This window comes from Rana temporaria, chromosome 7 (genome assembly GCF_905171775.1).
Source record: "Rana temporaria chromosome 7, aRanTem1.1, whole genome shotgun sequence".
NCBI classification, from domain to species: Eukaryota; Metazoa; Chordata; class Amphibia; order Anura; family Ranidae; genus Rana; species Rana temporaria.
The window spans coordinates 139,316,121-139,340,653 of record NC_053495.1 but is presented as its reverse complement, the minus strand read 5'-3'; the positions used below and the strand labels follow the sequence as shown (position 1 = coordinate 139,340,653).

The 24,533-nt window shown below is 41.4% G+C and overlaps 1 protein-coding gene across 1 annotated transcript in view; it reads left to right on the top strand.

The window, feature by feature from the left end:
* Nucleotides 1-24,533, top strand: part of EPHX4 (epoxide hydrolase 4) — an 85,288-nt gene that overhangs the window by 38,073 nt on the left and 22,682 nt on the right. Inside the window, exons 3-4 of the mRNA XM_040360037.1 lie at nt 12,792-12,949; nt 18,122-18,250. Of these exons, the coding sequence (XP_040215971.1) occupies nt 12,792-12,949; nt 18,122-18,250 (287 nt within the window). The remainder of the gene's footprint in view (nt 1-12,791; nt 12,950-18,121; nt 18,251-24,533) is intronic.

Sequence of the window (24,533 nt, the reverse complement as noted above, 5' to 3'; positions counted from 1 at the left end):
TCCAAATAAAGGAATCTGGTGTTATTAGGAAATGTTCACAAGTCTAAACGTCATGTTCATTTAAAATTTGAATAAAGCATGTTCACATCTCAGGCCCATCATCATGGCCCTTCCACATCTCCTCCATTGGTGGTGATGGGTAGTCTTTTGTCCTGCATTGTACAGTGTTTTTACAATGGCAGATCGGTATGATGATGCACCCCCAAGAGGTGTGCCTACAGAAAATTAATGCTGAGAGAATCTACAGGAAGTGATGGAATCTGAAAATCATTTTAAAAGATATAAAGATAGCAAGGATAACTTGCCACACATTTTTGGCAGTGTTGAATTGTAAGTCTGTTAACTTGCTGCACATTTTCACTGACAAGTTGTACACTTGCAGAGCACTTGAAGCACAAGTTATAGTTTTCCAATTTATAGCAAATTTCTCTATAGCAAGAGCAAAGTTGCAGTGGTGAGTCTACAGGAAAAGCTCTGCAAGTCACAGTGCCCTCTGTGGTAGGATGACTAATGCACAACAAGCTGAAGCAGAACTTGCAGCAGACTATTGGCAAAGAAAGTTGATCTGGAGTCGAGCAATGTGGACTTGCTGCAATTGTGCAACAAACTTGTGAAGCATGGAAAGTCTAGCAATAGCTTAGCAAGTCATTTTCAAATTTGCAGCACAATTGCTTACTATCTGGCAAATGGCATTGGAAAATGCTTCTATTTATTATGAAAAGTGAAATTCTGCCCGAAAAGGTGAACTTATCCAGTATCACATATAAAGCCAATTGCTATTGTAAATTGGCTTTGACAGACTTTTTTTATTATTGCAAATTAGATACTGTTTGCAGATAGTTTTTGCCAATTATCATAACTAATATTACTGTACTAGGCATATTTTCAATAAAGAAAGTGTAATCTACCATAGGGCAGTAAAGAGCAAATACTAAGTCCCAGATAGCAAGAATAACTTGCCACACATTTGTGGCAGTGTTGGATTTTAAGTCTGGTACCTTGCTGCACATCTTCACTGGCAAGTTGTTCACTTACAGAGCACTTGAAGCACAAATTCTAGTTGACACTTTTTTAATTTGTAGCAAATTTGCATGGCAAGCCTCTAGCAAGAGCAAAGTTGCAGTGGTGAGCCTACAGGAAGAGCTCTGCAAGTCTACAGCATGAAAATTCAATCACAGAAAGTTTATCTGGAATCATGCAATGTGGACTTGCTGCAATTGTGCAACAAACTTGTGAAGCCTGGAAAGTCTAGCAATAGCTTAGCAAGTCATTTTCAAACTTGTATCACAATTACTATCTGGGGTTTTTATTTACAATTTTCTTGCTCCCATTCTAGAAAACTCATGGGTACTTTTCTTTGTGCTTAGAGAAATTAGATAATGAATTGATTTGTATTTGTATGGTCTATGTTATTACTATCATTTCTAAATTAATTGACAACCATCCTTTACTGGGGAGATAAATCAAGTGGTATTAGTCAACATGATATGTTCTAGTAGATAAATTCTCCACAATGTCACAAGTCACTTAAATGTGAAACAAAGTAAAAAACATTGGGCCAAATCCTCAAAATGGGATACGCAGGTGGAACTGCTGTTCAGCCTGCGTATCCCTGTGCCTATCTTTGGAACTGATCCTCAGAAGCAGTTTTCCAAAGATAGGCAGAAGATCTGACATCTGTAAGACACTTACACTGTCAGATCTTAGGATGCAGTACCGCATCCGCCGCTGGGGGCATTTCTCATTGAAATGCCGCTTTGCGTATGCAAATGAGGACTTACGGAGATCCACAAAGCTTTTCAGCTTTGTGTTTTACTGCGTAAGTTTACGTTTGCATACGTAAAATTAGTTCTGCTTTTACAAAGTGCAAACTAGTAACACCTTGTAAAAACAGATCTTTTTTTCGATCGCCGCGTTTTTTTTTTAATTTTTAATTTTTTTTCCCGGCGCGTAACTTTTTTTTTACCCGACGCAACTTTATTGTCCCTTCGCAATCCACAAAGCCCGACGTAACGTCGGGAAAATGACGTCACGAGCATGCGCAGTACGGCCGGCGCGGGAGCGCGCCTCATTTAAATTGTCATCGCCCCCTGCAGAAGAGGACATTTAAGTTACACGGCCTGAAATTTCTAGGTAAGTGCTTTGTGGATCGGGCACTTAGGTAGAAATTTTAAGTCAGTGTAACTTAAATGGGAAAAGATAAGTTAGGCAGGATTTTTGAGGATTTGGCCCATTGTTTCTTGTTTTGGGTACAGTGTGAAAAGTGTTAGAACCCCTGCTAGGTTTTATTGTTGCCTCCATTGGATGTATTCACTTTCTTGATTTTTCTTGGTTACCATTGTCATCAGGACAGAAAGTGAAGGGAAATTCAAAATTTCCAATTATTACCAGAACAGGAGGTGAGAGAATATCTTCCAAAACATACCTCTGTTTTAGTGACTACTTTACTTTCTAAGGCCTCGTACACACAATCAGAACTTCCAATGGAAAAAGTCAGACAGACTTCTTTTGGTGTCTCTGTTACAGAAACCGAGGTGAAATCTTCTTATTAGAATACAGACAGGAAAAAAACAAATGGGGTTTAACAATTCCCTGATCAAATACAACAACAAAAAATTAGGTATAATCCAGGTTTATATCAATCAACCAATTGGTACTTCAATTACGGGTGCAAATTGTATGCATATAAAAAATTACATTATCTCATTATTCATTTTTCTTGTGTTCTTTGCATGTCTCCTGAGATTTATACAGCTCTATCACACAACACATCCTGGTAAATAATACCACTTATAGTTAGGGATTCCTTGGTAACCTTTTTCCATCTCTACCTGCTGACTAGACAGTAAAAGAGAGGCAGCAGACTGATGAGATCATCTCCCTGCTCACTCTGCTCCCCCCATTAGCAGTTTCTAGCCAACACATTTGTATATGGCACACCTGATTGGCTCACAGTTCTGACCTTCCCTCTCCCAGTATTACCATATGGGCTTGTATAAGAGGCTCATACACAGATAAATGAAGATACTTATTCTAGTTGTATTAAAAAAAATACCTCTGATGGTTTGCTAAATCTGAATTCCAGGCATGTATTTTTTGCATAGTTACATTGGACCAGCTTTGACCAGTGTAAATATTCATATTCCATACCTGACTGATCCCCATGGAAATGAAGAATCACTGTAATAGTCCACATCCAATCAGAGAATTCCTTGTATTCATTGTCAAAATTTCAAGGCTTTCTCTGATTGGTGTCTATGCTGAGTAGGTGACCCCCTCTGTTTACTATGCAGTAGGGCAGACACTTAGTACCGGACCTGGAACAAAGCCATGATCACTGTAGTAGCAGGTACACATGTGCACACTGAAATATTTTGTTTCGGAATTTAGTTTTTGTCCGAAAAATGTATTTTTTTCGTTACTCCCGAAATTTGTTTTTATTTATTTTGTTTCGTTAAAAAATTAATTCCTCCGAAAATCCGAATTAATTAAGGTCGAATCTGTCATTGAAGGCTTATGGCGTCTCTCGAATGTTCTAAGAAGATTTGACGGAGCAGCTAAACTGTACGACGCCGCAATCGTACATTTCCAGTCAAATGTTCCGCCTACAAGCTATAGTAGAATTCTAATGTTGTATGACACTAGTAATAATTATATTTATAAATTATTATTACTAGTCAACCAACATTTGATTTTTTTTATAGCCTATGGGCCGAGCATTTGACTGGAAATGTATGATTGTGGCGTCGTACTGTTTAGCTGCTTGTCGAATCTTCTTAGAACTTTCGACAAACACCATAAGCCTTCAATGACAGATTCGACATTTGTATTTTTTTCGTTGCTTCGTCAAATCTTCGTCGTTCATGTCGAATGGTCTACCACAACACTGTCTCTATAATGTCGAATCTTTTCTCTCTATGTTGAATCTTTCCTCTCTATGTAGAATAATCTTGAACTAATAGAGTTAAGGTTAGGCACATTCAACCGCAGATTCAATAGACACAGATTGCTATTATCAGCATCATGTCGCATCTCCTATCTACAGGGTTGGCCATTTATATGGATACACCTTAATAAAATGGGAATGGTTGGTGATATTAACTTCCTGTTTGTGGCACATTAGTATATGTGAGGGGGGAAACTTTTCAAGATGGGTGGTGACCATGGCGGCCATTTTGAAGTCGGCAATTTGGAATCCAACTTTTGTTTTTTCAATAGGAAGAGGGTCATGTGACACATCAAACTTATTGGGAATTTCACAAGAAAAACAATGGTGTGCTTGGTTTTAACGTAACTTTATTCTTTCATGAGTTATTTACAAGTTTCTGACCACTTATAAAATGTGTTCAATGTGCTCTCCAGTGACATGCGGCGAGTGCTACGCTATGGGCTCTTTCTGAATGAAGCTAGGACAGCCACTGATGTTTCTTCATTAGACCCCTTTCACACTGGATACGCCTATAGTGGAGCGTTAAAATCGCGGTAAAATCATGGTAAAATAGCAGTGTTTTACCACGATTTTAATGCTCCGCTATAGGCGTATCCAGTGTGAAAGGGGTCTAATGAAGAAACATCAGTGGCTGTCCTAGCTTCATTCAGCAAGAGCCCACAGCGTAGCACTCGCCGCATGTCACTGGAGAGCACATTGAACACATTTTATAAGTGGTCAGAAACTTGTAAATAACTCATGAAAGAATAAAGTTACGTTAAAACCAAGCACACCATTGTTTTTCTTGTGAAATTCCCAATAAGTTTGATGTGTCACATGACCCTCTTCCTATTGAAAAAACAAAAGTTAGATTCAAAATGTCCGACTTCAAAATGGCCACCATGGTCACCACCCATCTTGAAAAGTTTCTCCCCTCACATATACTAATGTGTCACAAACAGGAAGTTAATATCACCAATCATTCCCATATTATTAAGGTGTATCCATATAAATGGCCCACCCTGTATATCGAACTGTTGTAGCAACGAAAACGAAAATAAAGCATTTTTTTATGTCGGATCTTTCGAATGTCGGATTCTGCGCAAAAATATCCGAAATTCGGATGAAAATGCATTCAGACAAAGACGAATGCACATGTCTAGTAGCAGGAGCTTCCACAGGAATTAGCCAGGTATGGAATATGTACTGTATACCTACATTGGTCCAAGCTGGACCATCTGTAGTCAAGGCAATGCAGTAGCTTATGCTCTTTCCATTAAGGCCTTTATGCTCCTTGTTGCTTCTGGTCTGCTTTTGCCTAGTTCCTTCTTTTATAACTACTATGCTTCTTGCCAATTGTTATTTGTCAGTGTTTGTCACTAGTAAAAGCTGCAGCCTTGGAGTGTTCCGTGTACAAATCCAAACCAATCTTCAGGATTTCTAACAAAAAGAGCACGTTTTCTAACTTATTTACTATCTTGACAATTCCAGCCTCCCTTCTACTATCTTCAAGCTGAGCTTCATATTCTCTGGACTTGGTCGACACTAGCCATTCCTTATGTCTCACCTATCAGTCTAGATCCATTGCTTGCTACCCTTTATCTAACTTACCCTGTCAATCCTAGTTTCTGGAAAGACTGGTAAATGACTGCATGACTCCTTTTCTAACTTTATATTTTCTTCCCCTCATAATATAAACTGAGTATATCAAAGATGTGTTTTCGCAGCCCTTGCAGGCTGTCAAATGAGTTGATATTCTAATCTGTTTTTCTGGAAGAAAGTTAAACTACTAGCTTTTGCATAATGTCAGCAAGAAAAACATGCATAATTACCTTCCTAAGGGAAAGGTGGAAAACATCTAACTTAAAGTAGATGTAAACACTAACTGGATTAGTTTGCTAAAGCCCTGTAAATCATAAGCAGATCCCATATTTTTTATACAGTAAAACCTTGGTTTGCGAGCATAATTCATTCCAGAAACATGCTTGTAATCCAAAGCACTTGTATATCAAAGCATTTTTTTTACAGGGTATAGAAGAGAAGAGAGACACCTCTAAGTGTAGCAATAAGTTAAATATTGTACCTTCTTTAAATGTAACCATATTGCTACACTTAGAGGCTCCTCTCTTCTTTTGTTATACTCAACCAAAGTTACCAAGTTACTCTCAAACCAAGGTTTTACTGTACTTTAGAATACCATTTTCACCTTTTTTACATCTCAGCTCTCACTGATAGCCAGCGTTTGGGGATCATTTGTCCAGAATATCACCCAGGCAGCCGTGCACTCCAGTCAAAACCTCAATAGGATAAAATGGGTAACACAGCTGATACTAACTTCCCCTGTGCGGACAGCTGCTTCCAGGGTATAACACACTCCATCACTCACACTTAAAGGGGTGTTCCATTCATTTTTAATGTTTATTAAAAGTCAGCAGCTACAAAAAGTGTAGCTGCTGGCTTTTAATAAACATACACTCACCTGCACCACGTTCCAGCGACGCGCCGGCCGGGGCTCCGCTCCTCTCCCCCCTCTCCGGCCGGCGTGTGGGCACCCGGCCGTGACAGCTTTCGGCTTCACGGCTTCACGGCCGGGCACCCACTGTGTGTGCGCGAGCGGCGCTGCGCCATCTTATTGGACAGGCGATCGCCTGGGACCTGTCACGTGTCCCAGGCGATCACCTACAGGGAGGGGCTGCCAAAAGGCGATATGACGTATCGCCTTAGCAGCCCCTTGGCGGAAGGAGGAAGTGGGACAGGAAGTCCCACTCCTCCTGAAGCCCCCACCCCTCCCCCCAAAAAATTACATGCCAAATGGCATGTAAGGGGACAAGGAGTGGGGGCAAGGGGGCAAGGAGTGGATTAAGCGGAAGTTTCACTTTTCGGTGGAACTCCGCTTTAAGTAGGTATCAGGGCTGGCCTTAGGTGTCCAGGCGCCCTGTGCGAGCTAATCCTGTGGCGCCCCCCCCATCTTCACCCCTCGCCCCCTGGTCACCTAAACATACACAAATATCCTCCTCCCCTTCTGTATATAGGCTGGCTATAAAAAGTAAATACTTTTTCTTTTTTCTTTTTATCTGAAAAAGTAGATGCATGCAGGGCCAGGGGCTCAGTGTGACTTACCTTTTGGTGGACGGTGCGGCTTTGCATTTAAAAATGACGTTTTCGGGCTTTCCCGAGCAGCGGCGGCGCATGCGCAGTGTGCCTGTCGGGGCTGGCAGCAGCCATTTTTTTTTCAGGTGCCGCAGCCGATGCGTTGCTCTTCATCCAGTCCCAGGGCTAGGGGACCTGGCAGCGCCTGCTGCTGTGACTTGTAGGAGTCGGACTCCTGTGATGATCATGTGAGTAACTGACTGCGACTCACATTCTGCGAACTGTGATGGCCGCACGGCGCCCCTGTTGCCCATGGCGCCCTGTGCGGCCGCACAGCTCGCACACCCCAAAGGCCGGCACTGGTAGGTATTGATTTAGGAAAGTTAACAATAATGTGAGAGCAGCGGGTAATACGGAAGTCCAGGTAGATTTGGACTTGCTTTTGGAGGAAATTAAGTTCAGCTTTAGTTTAGTTTTAGTGCAATATTTGGAATTAGATGTGGCACAAACATATTTTAGATGCAAGTCTATATTTAACGCTGCACATATGAAAGGGCATTTCATTACATCATTTAAGAAATTAATATAAGTTTATTTATTTGTATAAGAAGAATTTAAGTACCTTCTACTATGACCATTCTTTGAGTGTGGGACATAGCTAGGTGGAGCCAATCACTGGTCTCCCTTTCCAGCCTCGTGGGGGAATCCCTCCCTGTCTCACTTTAGATCTATTCCAGGTCCTCAGCTATGGGCATGTTTTGGTAAAAAAAAACTTCAAGATGCCCCATGGTACATTGTTTTTGATTCAGGATCTATCTTCTAAATTTTAGTTACCTGGCTAAATGATGTTCCATACCTCCCAACATTTTGAGATGAGAATGAGGGACACCTCGTGCGACGAGACTCCCAAACAAAATTGATGTCCTTTTTTTCGCACAAATACAGCTTTCTGTTGGTGGTATTTGGTCATCTCTTTATTTTTTGCGCTTTATTTTTTGCGCTATAAACAGAAATAGAGCAACAATTTTGAAAAAAACAAAACAATATTTTGTACTTTTTGCTTTAATAAATATCCCCTTTTGTCTCAGTTTAGGCCAATACGTATTCTTTTACATATTTTTGGGGGGGAAAAATCACAATAAGCGTATATTGATTGGTTTGCGCAAAAGTTATAGTGTCTACAAAATAGGGGGTAGTTTTATGGCATTTTTATTATTACATTTTTTTTTTAATAGTTATGGCGGCGATCTGTGATTTTTATTGTGATTGCGACATTATGGTGGACACATCAGACACTTTTGACACTATTTTGGGGCCATTCACATTTATATAGCGATCAGTACTATAAAAATGCACTGATTACTGTATAAATGTGACTGGCAGGGAAGGGGTTAAGTGTGTCCTAGGGAGTGATTCTTACTGTTAGGTGGCGTGGCTTACTGTGACACGTCACTGATCGCTGCTCCAGGTGAGAGGGAGCAGACCATGAGTGTTGTGTCACTAGGCAGAACAGGGAGATGCCTTGTTTACGCCCGCTAGGCAGCAGGTTCAATATATATACGTTGCTTTGCCTGCCCGTGCCATTCTGCCAACGTAAATGTGCGTGAGGCAGTCAGCAAGCGGTTAAAGGAGAATTTACCAAAAAAAAGGTTAAATAAATCCACAAGTTACCACTGCTCTACTTTATATTGGCTTTTAAAATCTACAAATGCAGCAATTTAGAATTTGGATGAAAGGTTTAGCACTGGAAACCACTTTTTGAATGATAACAAGTGCATTTTATATACAACCATATAGATTAGCCAAAAATAAGGGACAAATGAGGGAGAAAGAGGGATAGAGGGACTTTGTTCCAAATCAGGGACAGTCCCTCGTAATCAAGGATAGTTGTCCCTCTGTCCCTCATTTGTCCCTCATTTTAGTCTGATCTATCTAGCGGTATATAAAATGCACTTTGTATCTATCAAAAAGTGTTTTCCACCGCTAAACCTTTCATCTGATTTCTAACTTGCTACATGTGTAAATTGCAAAAGCCAATATAAAGTAATAGTAGTGGTAAAAAAAATCACTCGTGGGTTTAACCAATCTTGCTTTTTGTGCACTTCTCCTTTAAGGGTCGTGGCAAGGGGTGTGTCCTATGCCTGCAAACTTTTGCTGATAGGTGTCCCTTATTCCAATTTCAAAACATTGGGAACAATGCATGGGAACAGGAGAAAACAACAGCGTGAGCAGAGTGATGAGCTCCTCAGTCTGCTGCTGCTCCATCACAGTCCAGTTACAGGCTGAATTCAGAGAAGTGCTGAACTGCAGCAGAGAAAAGCCAAGTCACCTGCCTGGCTATTGGGCTGTTTACATTTTACAACTAAATGGACAGAAATGTAAATTCTTTTGCAAAACAGAAACCACATTTGTTTTATTTTTGTATCAGTTTGCATAAAGATCAGCTTTAATGCACATATTGAAACAGAACTATTTGTGCTGTGAAGAAAAGTCTGCTTTGGGTTGGCAGCGGGAACGATCGGGACAGTCACGCTCTTGGTACTAAAGAATAGGACACATGATAGCAATAATTATGATTGAAGTCACAGAGTCAGATTAATGATGTGTAGCTGGGTAGTTTATTGTTCCTCTGGACAGGGTACTGCCCACATAACTGCAGAGCACAAGCTGCGATGGGAAATATCAGATGGGCTGCAGTCTGGCCAACCACCGCAAATCACAGCTGAGCCTGCTGTTCTTGGTATTGATTTCTACAGAAGAATATCACTGCTGTGTACAAGGAACCTGGTAATGAGTTTAAAAACTGAGACTTTTTACTTTTTATGCATCTTATGACCCTTATTATTAAAGGAGTTGTAAAGGAAACATTTTTTTTTTTTGCTGAAATTACTGTTTACAGGGTATAGAGACATAATAGTTAACTGATTCATTTTAAAAATGATTAAAAATAGATAAAAATCAATCATATAATGTACCTGCAGTTTCTAGTTCTGTTTTTGCATGTTGTTTCCTGCTTCTGTGATGTACAGAGCCAAAGAGCCAAATACAGGGCAGTGATGGTTTGGAAAACGAAACTGATTGGTGCTGAGGGGTTTTAGACACACAGTAATCACACCTCCTTGATAAGTGACCACAGAGAGAAAGCTCCCAGTACTGTGGTTATCAGGAAACAGACAACCAGGAAGTGTGGAGATCAGAGAAGAATTACAGCAACTTGAGAGCAAAAACGAACACATGAGGACATGAAAACAGCACTGCATTAAGGCAAAGGAAGCTATTAAGATAAAAAAAAAAAAAATCCTTTACAAACCCTTTAAGTTTATTTTGAGTCTGACACTAGTACTGTTTTGTGTGAAGACTTGTCAGATCATTTTACTTGACACAAGCATTTCATCCTGCTTGTTTGCATATATCTCCTTTTGTACCTTGTCCCATTCTGAGTTTAGTTATGCTATTAATAATCACAAAGCATAGACATGTTTTATTGCCGGCAGTGTAATCCTGCTGGGCTCATCACAAATTTCATACTGGTTGTATAATGATGTCCCAGTTGTAGACACAGTCTGCCTTATATACAAATGTCTGATTTAATAAATAGCATATTCATAATGCTGTTCCTCATAATAATACATTGGAGGTATAAGAAGTTGTTCATTAGCCACCTGTTCATGAACTTTTCACTACTTTTGCATTTTAGAAGAACTTTAAAGTACTACTAAAGCTTCACTTTTTTTGTTAAATAACAAACATGTCATACTTATCTCCACTGTGCAGCTCTTTTTGCACAGAGTGGCCCCGATCCTCGTCTTCTGGGGTCCCTCTGCGACTGTCTCGGCTTCCTCCCCGCTTCTGGTAACCCCCCTGGGAAGGGTTCTCCCAAGGGAGTTACCTTGCGGGCGCGCTCCTGAGTCCTGTATCCGGCGTCCATAGCCACCAACTACAGAACTCGGCCCCGACCCCCTGAACCTTGCATCATTGGAGTTGATTGACAGCAGCGTGAGCCAATGGCTGCGCTGCTATTAATCTATCCAACGAAGAGCCGAGAAGCCAGCGCGTTCTTGACGCAGGACTTTCGAGGGCTCAGGTAAGTAAATGGGGAGCTGGGGGCCTGTAAGCATCGGATGTTTTTTCACCTTAATGCATAGGATGCATTAAGGTAAAAAAAAAAACAGGAAGCTTTACAACCCCTTTAAGTAGAACTAAAGGCACAACATTTTGGGTAGGGTAAGAGGAGGTTTATAACTCCTGGCAATGTTTTTGCCATCTGTGACTCATTGGAGAGATTTACATTCACTTCCTAAACCATAGCCAAAACAGAAAGTTAGAGGAAAACCTTCCAAAGTGATGGAATCCCTGGCTGTTACCAGGGTCACCAGAACTTGTGTAGATTTCTTCTCTATTCTTCTGGTGACAACCCAAAATTTGGGATCTTCTTTAGTTTTTACTCTTGGTGATAATGGTAAACAGAACCGATAGAGGGAGTGGATCTCCATAACATGAACATAGACAGCAGTAAAAACAGGACAGACGATGTAATTGGTCTTCACTATATCGAAAACTGAAACAAAGTTTTGCCTTTAGTTATACTTTAAGCAGTGTGGGTGTTAAGTGTAAAACTGTAGAAATTAGATAATAAGTGGGAGTCCAACCGCAGGCCCAGGATTATGTGGCATTTCCACAAATACTGAAGCATTAGGGAATTTACATTTCATGATAGTATAAGGGTTCAATCACATAGGCACAGAAGCCTTTAAAGCATGCAAGAGCAGAGCTATTTGTTTATGAGTCCAGGGCAGTATAGAGCTGCATGCAGGCAGTGAAGACACAAAGGGCCAGATCCACAAACAAATTACGCCGGCGTATCTATTGATACGCCGCGTCATTTTTAAAGTTCCCGCGTCGTATCTTTGTTTTGTATCCACAAAACAAGATACGACTGCATCTGGGCTCGATCCGACAGGCGTACGTCTTAGTACGCCGTCGGATCTTAGGTGCATTTTTCCGCTGGCCGCTAGGTGGCGTTTCCGTCGAAATCCGCGTCGAATATGCAAATTAGCTAGATACGGCGATCCACGAACGTACGTCCGGCCGGTGCATTTTTTTACGCCGTTTGCGTTCGGCTTTTTCCGGCGTATAGTTACCCCTGCTATATAAGGCACAGCCAATGTTAAGTATGGCCGTCGTTCCCGCGTCGAATTTTAAAAATGTTACTTTGTTTGCGTAAGTGGTTCGTAAAAAGGGATTTGCGTAGAATGACTTCACCATCGTAAGCATTGGCTTGTTCCGGTTTAATTTCGAGCATGCGCACTGGGATACCCCCACGGACGGCGCATGTGCCGTTCAAAAAAAAAGTTGTTTACGTCGGGTCACAACGTATTTACATAAAACACGCCCCCATTACATCAAATTGAATTGCGCGCCCTTATGCCGCCAAAGATACACTACGCCGCCGTAACTTACGGCGCAAATTCTGAGAGGATTTAGAAAAAAAAAGTAAGTTACGGCGGCGGCATAGTGTATCTTAGATACGCTACGCCCAAAGCAAATATGCGCCGATGTACGTGGATCTGCCCCATAGGCTGTAGGAACTGGCCTGCACATCCAAGTTTTGCAGGCATGCAGGGACGGGTGCATGCAACTGTATTACTTTTTAGAATTGATAGTTGCAGTTATTCTAAATAATATATAACAACTTTTTGGATGCTGAGAAAAAATTATTCTTTGGTCGATTGGCAATATTACTTATAGTTCTTATATTTCTCATTTAATGCAGGTATTCTTGGCGCCATCAACTGCGCGAGTTTAAACGTGAATATCGCGTGGTGGCTCTTGATTTACGAGGATATGGGGAAACAGACGCTCCTTCTTGTAAAGAGAATTACAAACTAGACTATATTATTGTGGATGTTAAAGAAATTTTAGACTCTTTAGGTAAGAGAAACAAATCTATTCTCATTCTTGAATTGTTATTTTAATGCAACCTTACCTCTTGGAGATGACTTGACTTATGGTTATTTACTTGCATTTTCTCCCTGTCACAAAAAAGAGAACTGTTAGCCAAAGTATTTGGCCTTCTTATCCCCAGCCCGAGCTCTGTTCTCATAGCATTAAAATACTAGCATGTAAAGGTACTGTTTTAGCCTCTAACAGACAAAGAAGTTGGTCAGTTACTGGGTTGGATAGTTGCATAGCTATCATAAACTTTCGCAGTGGGTGGCAGGACAGCCATGGCTAATACAGACACTTATTATGTTTAAAAAGAGGTACAGGGTCCGGAGCACGTAGTTGGATGCATCCTGTGGTAGTGTGCGGAGAATTTTTCTTTATCCAGATTGGATGTGGATGGCGATAGAGAGCCATCGAGCAAAAAGGTCCAGGGACCATAAGGGAAAGAGACAGAGAACAGGACCCCTGGAAGCATAAAAATGTCACTTACTACTACTTTCTGCTATTACTGTCACTTACTACTACTGGAATGTAAAGTGCATCAGAACTTTGGATTTGCCCCCGAAGACATCAGCTGCTGGAGAATGCCTCTGATGGACTCTGCCTTTGCAGGTATGCCGGGGTTAGCCTGTTAGGGATGTAGGGAAGAATAATGTCTCCTTAAGATGGACTTTGTAATGCCTTTTGCACTTTTTCAAGTAAAGTTTTGAAACCTTATTCCCATCTGATCTGAAACACATATAGTCTAATGTTCAAGTTATCATACACATTGAAGACAGCTCCTCAAGAGTTAAAGCGGAAATAAACCCATCCATAAAACAATTTCATTTACAGCACATGCCGGAAATCTAATACTCCCATTGGTTGTTCTCTCAACCAAATTGTCAAACCATCCAATGGCTGGTGTCATAACTGATCACATGTGCAGCATCATGGCAGTTGAAGATTAAACAGAGGCAAAGATGGCAGCTTCCTTGGCTGAAAATGATAGGGGGTTTACTTACACTTTAATGCAGTGTTGAGTGAAAGAAAGTCATTACCAAAAGTAACAGAAGTTCCCCAAGCATCCCTCGTCCACATCCTCCTCTCCCATGGGTACCACAAACTGCTGTCTCGGCCCTGATGGAGCATACAGGGTACAAGTATTTCTAGTCACCTGACACCTATCTGCCACAAGAGTCGCTTCACTACAGAACCCAGATTACCGTCTTGCACAGTTAGGCCTCGTACACACGACAGAGTTTCTCGGCAGAATTCACCGAGAAACTCGGTCAAAACCCGGATTCTGCCGAGAATCTCTGTCGTGTGTACACTTTTGGCTCGATGGAGCCGCCGAGGAGCTCGTCGAGAAAATAGAGAACATGTTCTCTATTTTCTCGTTGTTCTATGGGAGAAGGCGGCCCGCCGAGCTCCTCGGCGGCTTCATCCCAAAACTCGACGAGGAACTCGACGTGCCAAGCACGTCGAGTTTCTCTGTCGTGTGTACGAGGCCTTACAGCAATACATGGAACAATATGTGAGTACCCAATGTGGAAGGACATTCCCTTATATACCTGAACAACTGTTTTTACAAAAAGAAGAAGGCCCAAAATATACAGTAGAGCCTTGTGGGGGAAAATGCTTGTTCTGGAACACATAAAGAGCTTTGCCAAGCAGCTGGCAATCTCTGTGTCCTGTAATATCCTTAAAGGAGTTCTCTGACCTAAAACTTTTAACCCCCGCTGTGCCCGGGCTGTAAAAATATACAAAATAAACTGTCACTTACCTGCCTACGATCCCCCGTTGTTCCGATATTGCCGTCCCGTTCTCCGGTCCCGGGCCCCTTCCGCTTCCTGTGTGTCGGTGACTCATAGTGCGCTCAGCCTATCAGCGGCCGCAGCAATGTCCCGTCGCGGCCGCTGATAGGCTGAGCGCACTATGAGTCACCGACACACAGGAAGCGGAAGAGACCGGGACCGGAGAACGGGACGGCGATATCGGAACAACGGGGGATCGTAGGCAGGTAAGTGACAGTTTATTTTGTATATTTTTACAGCCCGGGCACAGCGGGGGTTAAAAGTTTTAGGTCAGAGAACTCCTTTAATGAAAGTCACCATTGTTATAACCATAAGAACAGATGTTACCCATGATATACATGAATAATACCAATAAATGATTCCAATTTAAAAAGATGAAAGATGGGTTCTCCACATTCAACGCATTTCACAGGTCAGCGCCTGCTTCTTCAGGAAAAATAGGAAATGTCCCCCTTAGTTGTAACATAAATAGACAGGTTGTACTTTCCAATATTCTATCATAGCCACAATTTCACCTCTATGTTCCAAAGCACGGCCTTTCAGAACAATAGCAACATGTTCACATATGCCACCACAATTTAAAAGAAAGACAGAGAAGACATCATCAGAGATGGACAGATCTAGGTGTTACAAAAGAAAAGCCTTTTAATCTGACTGATATATCTTTAAAAAAAATTGGAGTGCTGCTAATATTGCGTACAAACAAGGATATTTTTTTTTTAAATGCTGACATACTGTATAGTGCAAGTAGTGCAACATACAATGTCGCTGTTGGAAATCCCAGAAATTATCCTCAGTGATTCTGTAAAAGTGTTGACAGGATTAAGGGATCCTACAAAACTTTGTATTAAAAGATTTTTATCTTTGCCCTATTGCCACTGAATTCGCATGCAATAGCCCTTCCTCGCAGCTGTACATATTTTTCTCAGACATGTTCCCCAGAGATCTGATGAGCTTTCCATGCCATTTTGTTGCATTTGGCTGCTGCAGCTGCCCTCCAAAGGTAGGAACAAACCACCAGAATTTTTCTTCTTTGACTTCAATGGGGTTCGGATTCAATGCCTTCTGAATCATGTAAATTTTGACCTATTCAACCGAACTGCCCTCAAATCACACAGAGGCATGTTGGAGTAACACCAGTTACAAGATACAGCACCAAGACAACAAAGAAAAGATCATCTGAAACGAACCCTGAAGCCTGTAGATGAGCAAATCCACCATCTGTTGCATAAAATCTTCATGTGTGTGCCATGATTACCAACCTGCTTTTTCCATACAGCTCAGTTACAATTTCCACTTTGGTGTAGACCTATTACAAAATATTTTCCTTTCCCGGAGCAAGGCTTTTATAGATTATTGCAGTTTCCTGACACAGTCTTGATGTTAGGTTCTATAATGTACGAAATTCATACCAGGCCTGATTTGTAGAATGATAGATGATTTGTCATGATATGATATAGAGCACGGGTGTCACACACAAGGCCCGCGGGCCAAATCCAGGCCACCAGGCCATTTCATGTGGCCCTCGTACCTAGGGTTTTTTTTTATAGCCAGAACTCTGCACACTACTCAACCCTGCACTCTGTACACATTGCACCCCTGAACTTTGCACTCTGTACATAGCACACCCCTGAATCCTGCACTTGGTACATAGCGCACCACTGAACTCTGCACCTAATGCACTCCTGGTATTTATTGCTCCTTTAAGATCCTCCCACTGGTAGTTCAATTTGTGGTCGAGTTCCTGCACCAATTCTAAGAAAAGAAATTGGTGCAGGAAAGAAAAGGAAAGCCCTGGATAAATGTATGTACTACAACCGGTCCTTTTGCGGGCAACCATAATACTAAATTTGACTGAATTGAGCATGACAACCCTGATATAGAGTATTCAAATACTACGAGGGACGTTCAAATCACACTGGGACTTTTGAGATTATATAATAAAAGAACAAATTTCAAGGACTGGAAACTGCATATAATTTTAACATACTCCTTTGCTACATTTATTCACTTATCCCAGCGTTTAACTAATGCCTGGAAAGCTTCGGTATAGAAAGATTTGTCAGTACAGCTGAACCATCCTAGGACATCCTGCTTCAATTCATCATCAGTGCTGAAATGCTGACCTCCGAGGAACTCTTTTAGGGGTGCTGAAATCACTGTAAGGGGGGGGTGGCAGTACCTCCCACCCGATTGTCTTTAATGTGCAGTGGACAGTATGCACATTTTCCTGGAGAAACAGTGATCAGTGATCAAATCAGGCAGTTTTTTTTCTGCAGACGTGTATGCACATCACTCAGGACATGACAGTCTTCTGTGTCGGTCAGAAGCTGTCTTGGTACCCTGCATGTGCTAACTTTTTGAAAAAATGCAAATGTTTGTGAGTGATTTTGTTCGCCATTCCCACAGAAAGCTTTGTCTCTTTCACAGGTTATGCGTCGATTTTTCAGAATCAGGCGTTCCACGTGTTGACTGTTCACAGGAATGACGGTCACGGCCGGGATCATTACTGATGAGCGTACAGCCATCTTTGAACCATTTTCGCAAGTGGTCTCCAAACTGTGGCCCGTGGGCCAGATGCAGCCTTTGCTTGCTTTTATCCGGCCCTTTGGGTACTATTCTTTCCACTGATATGAGACACTAGTCTGCCAACTGACACCAACAATAGGGCACCATTTCTCACACTGACACCAACAATGCGGCAGTATTTCTCCCACTGACACCAACAATGTGGCACTATTTCTCCCACTGACACCAACAATGGGGCACTATTCCTCCCAGTAACACCAACAATAAGCACTATTCCTCCCAGTGATACCAAGGATGGGGCACTATTCCTCCCACTAATACCAAATATGGCAATGTTTACTCCCACTGATGCCAGGAAAACTTCCACTCCTGCTGGCCACAGTCCAGTCCCCCTAAATTTTGAAGGACAATAAACTGGCCCTTTGTTTATAAAGTTTGGAGATCCCTGGTTTACACAATTCAAGTGTCTTACTGCGGCTGAGAATCTCATCACCGTACTGTGCTTGAAGTCTTCTGTAGCTATCCGCGGGTTTTACGCCTTTGTTGACAAGAAACTTAATCACCACACGCTGTTCCATGCATGCACTAACATTGTTGTCTGCCATCTTGATTAACAGTCTCTGGACTGGCCCATACCATGTATGCCCCCCTGTCAGTAATAGGACACACTTGCCACTTACTACTGCATGTAGTACCACCATGCTACCATCCCTTTTTATAGCTGTAAAATTAAAAGTCCCAGTTTGACTTGAACGCCCCTCGTATTATGTGCACATGCCTACAGTGCCATACAGTATGCCTAGCTTTAAATATGTTACCTTTCGTCTTTCAGGTTATTCGAAATGTGTCCTTATTGGCCATGACTGGGGTGGGATGATTGCATGGTTAATTGCCATATGTTATCCAGAGATGGTCACCAAGCTTATAGTTCTAAGTTTTCCCCATCCAACTGTTTTTACAGGTGAGTTTTAAAAAGTACATCACTTTCTTTCCATCAGACATACTATTCACAAAGGGTAAATGTTTAACATCTTATTTATTTTATCATTTTAATCTTCATATACTAATTAAAAAAATACTAATTATTTGTTACCTGGTAAAATTATAAACAAAGGTACAAGACCATATTACATAGTACTTACCTGTACCTATTTACCTGTACCATCATTAACTAACAAACATAACATGATTTTACCCAATACTTGATAGTAGTAAATGTATGGGCATAATGCCCATATTAAGCCTATAATATTTTCAGCTGTCCCAATAATATGTTATGACACTTGATTTAGAAATGGAATTTGTTGTTTAGAGAGCTCCTATTAGAGGTAGAAGTAGCTTTACAGGTTGGTGAAGATTTAGAGTTAAGACTTGGCATTCATCTATGCTTGAGTTGGATGTCACATTGGCTTTTTATTTTGATTAGGCTTGTGCTATTGCTATGCTAGGAAATGCTAGTGAGAATTAAGAAGGATGCTTTTTTGACGATGCTCAGAGAAATGGCTTATTTGCATTTATCGTGTATTTAATTTCTATCCTGCATTCATCTAATGCAAATGGCTGCCCCGTTAAATCACTATGTTTGTTGGTATCTCTACTTTCCTTATAGTTCAGAACCTGAGCCTTTAAAAATACAAGGTTGTATTTTCTCCCCCAGCATGCACAGCAAGGCGATCAACCCTCACTGATTGGCTGCAGAGGAAAAACACCCAATACACCCTGACTCGACTGCTGCCACCCTTGGCCTGGGGTGGTACCAACACCCCAGACAACAATAGTGGTCACTCACAGTACAGCCACGGCTGGAACAGAGGCCCAAATTTAGTAAAACAATACAGTCAGAGGTAGATAAATCTCTCACTACCCTCTAAATTTAAGGCAGCGCCAGCTATGAAGTAGCAGGCCGCTACATTAGCAACTTTATGTAGGCATAGGACACACCCCCTGCCATGCCACTCAAAGGAGAATTATAAAAAAGATAGTTAAACCCAAAAGTGTTTTTTTTTTTTTTTTTTTACCACTACTGTTTCTTTATATTTATTTTAAAAATTTACAAATGCAGCAATTTAAAAATTGGATGAAAGGTTTAGTGCTGGGAAACACTTTTTGTAAGATAAACAGTGCACTTTATATACAACCATATAGATCAGACCAAAATGAGGGACACATGAGGAGGAAAGAGGGAGACAGGGACTTTGTTCCAAATCAGGGACAGTCCCTCAAAATCAGGGACAGTTGGGAGCTATGTACCGTATATCTGTTTTCCACCCTATCATGTCTGGAGCTTCATGGAACAGGCAGTGAAGGCAGAATATATAGTGGAACTTGTTTCTTTGCCCCCCTGGGAGCTATCCCATAGACTGTCAAGTTTTGTTAAGGGGAGTTGTTCTCTTCTATAGCTTTCAGACCCATCAGAATGTATGGGATTTGCTGCCACCATAAAATGTTTAGGTCTGATAGTCTGTGCATGCTTTTATTATATTCCAAGAAATTAATACCTTTACGGAATACAAAGTTTACGCTACAATTTAAAATCTTATTTAGCCACCAAGTTTTCTCTGTCCAGATCTGGAGGGAATTATGAGTTGCTCAAGGCAGGAGATAAGAGCTTAGGGATTGATTGTAGAGGGTTTTGTTTCCATAATGAGTCCCACAAAAAAAGAAATTTTTCTAAGGTGTAGTACATTGGCGTATGGTCTATTAGGTGGACCAATAATAATAAATCTATAGGGATACAGGTCAGTTCCTATTTATACCAAAACACTATGTATATTATAATGAAAAAGAGGGGATTGTAAGAGGGACTATGATTGAGCAGGTGTTGGCGCCAAACTGTTCAAGTCCCCGCCAATGCTTCTTCTCAGCTAGGACAACCACCCACATGTTGTTCAGTTAAAGGTGTTGTAAAGGTTTGTTTTTTATTTTCTAAATAGGTTCGCTAGTGCATTGTTGGTTCACTTACCTTTTTCCTTCGATGTCCCTTCTAAATGTTTTTTTTCTTTGTCTGAATTTCTCACTTCCTGTTTCTCCTCAGTAAACTTGCCCCCATTATCCGAGCCATTCTGGCTGGGGGTTAGTCAGCATGCTCGCCCCCTTCCTTGGGACTACATCCCTGAGGGGAGATGCTGTGTTCAACAATGCACTAGCTTAAAGGAACCCATTTAGAAAACAAAGCTTTTTTGTGAGTTTTTCAGGCGTTTTGTTGCGCGTATTTGCACGTTCTAATGAAGCATTTTAATGCAGCGTTTTCTGGCGTTTTTTTAGCTTTGATGTTTTTTAATAGCCAATAAGGAAAAATGAACATCTGTTTCATAATTTTTTGCTATGTGTTTAGTTTTTTTCATCTGCTTCCTGGGTGAATTTTCTTTTTCCGGTTCATCATTGTTCTTCCAGTTCCTGGCTGTGTTGTGTGTGTATCTTGTTATACAAAGATGAGTGACGATGAGATGGCGTGTTTTGTGGCAGCAGCCACTGTTACGTCATATTTTCTGCATGAAAGATAGAGGAGGAAGACGAGGGCATGCAGATACTGGATGTACCCTGTAATTGCCAATAGAGAAGAAAGAGGCCAATTTTGGGTCATGTACAGTGAACTTACATCAGTTCCCCCAGCAAAGTGCTGCCTTATATAAGTGTTCACAGCGGAGTGCTCCCTACATCTGTATTCCCAGTGGAGTGCTTCCTTACGTGTGTGTTCCCAGCAGTTTCCCCAGCAGAGTGCTCCCTTACATCAGTTCATGTGTTTAGATAACTAAATAACAATCATCCTTTCTTCTCCCTATGGTCTGTTTGGTGGTTAGTTCAGTTTGCAGGGGTTTAGCTTACCTTTATTGTCCTTCACATGGCCATTTCTTATGTCTGCCCAGTTTGTGATCACTTGGCTGGCAATCTGGGTCCATGTCCTCCTCTTGGTCGCTCAAAGCTTGTAGCATGGATCTCTGGAATCGTAGAGGCAGGTGTGCTGCTTTATCATTCGGATAAAGCTCTCCGGATCTAATATAGATAATACCCCATCCATCACTTCCTCTACCATGTTGTTTTCCTCCATGTCTGCTAAATAAATATGGAGATTTGTGCATTTCCTGTGTATTTTATGTAATTTCCTTTATGTAGATCTATTGCAGATAAAAGCGACAAAACGCACGTAGAAACGCTCAAAGAAGAGCTAAGACGCTCGAATGGAGCGTTTCCATTTTTTTCTATGGAAAAACAAACTCTCCAAAAATGCCCAAATCTGACTGATTCGAGCGACAAAAAAGGGTCCAGAACTTGTTTGAGCTTCAGGCATTGGGCTTCAGGCGACTTGGAGTGGAGTTTTGTTGCTTCAGGCTTCAAGCTACAAAACGCTCAGGTGTGAATGGGGTCTTAAAGCCATTGCGGGTCACCATAGTAGTCCGGCAACTAAATATTTACAGGGTTGCAAACTATAGAACCCCACATGCTTCTCCTAGAAAATAATGAAATGATTGAAATTGATTGTATAAAGCTCAGATTAAAGCTTGATTGACTGGATTTTCTGACTTTGTGGCAATGTTTCAATAGCTTTAGCAGTTAATGGATTGATTTTACTTCTGGCCTGGAGCGGCTCTATGTGCGGTAGGCAGCCAAGCTATGGCTCTGTACAGCATTATCTGCCAGGACACTTAGCAAAATCAACAGCAATTTCAGTTAATATCTTGGATTCCTATCTGAAGGCTTATTTATTATTTACAAAATCAATGGGATATACAGTAATCCCCGACAATTTAAGATTTTGATTTTAGCATTTATTAAAAAGCTTACAACAGTCAAAAATATGAAATATTGTTTTTTATTGGCAGGAATGGGTTACTGACCTTATGAAATAAAAATAAATTAACACAAGGTTATTTTTTAATGCTTATTATACAGTGTATAGAACATACAAACACACATACAGTGAGGAAAATAAGTATTTGAACACCCTGCTATTTTGCAAGTTCTCCCACTTGGAAATCATGGAGGGGTCTGAAATTGTTATCGTAGGTGCATGTCCACTGTGAGAGACATAATCAAAAAAAAAAAATCCAGAAATCACAATGTATGATTTTTTTAACTATTTATTTGTATGATACAGCTGCAAATAAGTATTTGAACACCTGAGAAAATCAATGTTAATATTTGGTACAGTAGCCTTTGTTTGCAATTACAGAGGTCAAACGTTTCTTGTAGTTTTTCACCAGGTTTGCACACACTGGAGGAGGGATTTTGGCCCACTCCTCCACACAGATCTTCTCTAGATCAGTCAGGTTTCTGGACTGTCGCTGAGAAACACGGAGTTTGAGCTCCCTCCAAAGATTCTCTATTGGGTTTAGGTCTGGAGACTGGCTAGGCCACGCCAGAACCTTGATATGCTTCTTACAGAGCCACTCCTTGGTTATCCTGGCTGCGTGCTTCGGGTCATTGTCATGTTGGAAGACCCAGCCTCGACCCATCTTCAAAGCTCTAACTGAGGGAAGGAGGTTGTTGCCCAAAATATCGCAATACATGGCCCCTGTCATCCTCTCCTTAATACAGTGCAGTCGCCCTGTCCCATGTGCAGAAAAACACCCCCAAAGCATGATGCTACCACCCCCATGCTTCACAGTAGGGATGGTGTTCTTGGGATGGTACTCATCATTCTTCTTCCTCCAAACACGGTTAGTGGAATTATGACCAAAAAGTTCTATTTTGGTCTCATCTGACCACATGACTTTCTCCCATGACTCCTCTGGATCATCCAAATGGTCATTGGCAAACTTAAGATGGGCCTTGACATGTGCTGGTTTAAGCAGGGGAACCTTCCGTGCCATGCATGATTTCAAACCATGACGTCTTAGTGTATTACCAACAGTAACCTTGGAAACAGTGGTCCCAGCTCTTTTCAGGTCATTGACCAGCTCCTCCCGTGTAGTCCTGGGCTGATTTCTCACCTTTCTTAGGATCATTGAGACCCCACGAGGTGAGATTTTGCATGGAGCCCCAGTCCGAGGGAGATTGACAGTCATGTTTAGCTTCTTCCATTTTCTAATGATTGCTCCAACAGTGGACCTTTTTTTTACCAAGCTGCTTGGCAATTTCCCCGTAGCCCTTTCCAGCCTTGTGGAGGTGTACAATTTTGTCTCTAGTGTCTTTGGACAGCTCTTTGGTCTTGGCCATGTTAGTAGTTGGATTCTTACTGATTGTATGGGGTGGACAGGTGTCTTTATGCAGCTAATGACCTCAAACAGGTGCATCTAATTTAGGATAATAAATGGAGTGGAGGTGGACATTTTAAAGGCAGACTAACAGGTCTTTGAGGGTCAGAATTCTAGCTGATAGGCAGGTGTTCAAATACTTATTTGCAGCTGTATCATACAAATAAATAGTTAAAAAATCATAAATTGTGATTTCTGGAATTTTTTTTTGGATTATGTCTCTCACAGTGGACATGCACCTACGATGACAATTTCAGACCCCTCCATGATTTCCAAGTGGGAGAACTTGCAAAATAGCAGGGTGTTCAAATACTTATTTTCCTCACTGTATGTGTTCATCTTTACAAATGATTCCCTAATAAACTGCGTTTGTCAACGTTGCATCCGCTCGCCCTGCTATGATCTCAGCAGGGTTCTATTCTTCTGGTTCTATCTAGAAGCTGCTTGTTGCTCTGAATTGGGATATAAACAGATAAATAAGAAATGCATCATGTACGCCACTGGGAGCATGTCTGGGAATAAATTATATTTTCCTCAGGCACTACTAAGTGTTGAGGCTTCCGTGGTTTACAATGTATTATTTATCAGAATGTCAGTAACACAGCATGACCCACATCACTTGTAATGTAATGTGTATCTCTGTGAAGATTATTACACACACACACAGCACATGGAAAAAAATCATACCAAAATGTGGTTAAGGCAGCATTACATTTTTCCTTTGGTGCTGTTTAATAAGTACTGTATATCTAAAGCCACTTTTATTTTTGCTTTTGGTAGAATCCCGTGCTGGAATTCCGACGGGAAAAGTTCCCATTGGAAATCCCAAGGGGAAAGCCGAGAACCTGCTCGGTTCAGTCTTTCCCCTACACACGGCCGGATTCCCCGACAGGAAAACTGCGGAGCTCTGGTCGGGAATCCCCACTGTGTATATGCTCCATCGCAGTTTTTCCCATAGGAAGACTGCCAAAAATCACCGGGAAAAAGTCCGCCGGTTTTCCCGGTGGGAAAAAAGAGAGCTGGTTCTCTTTTTTTGTCCGGCGTTTTTTG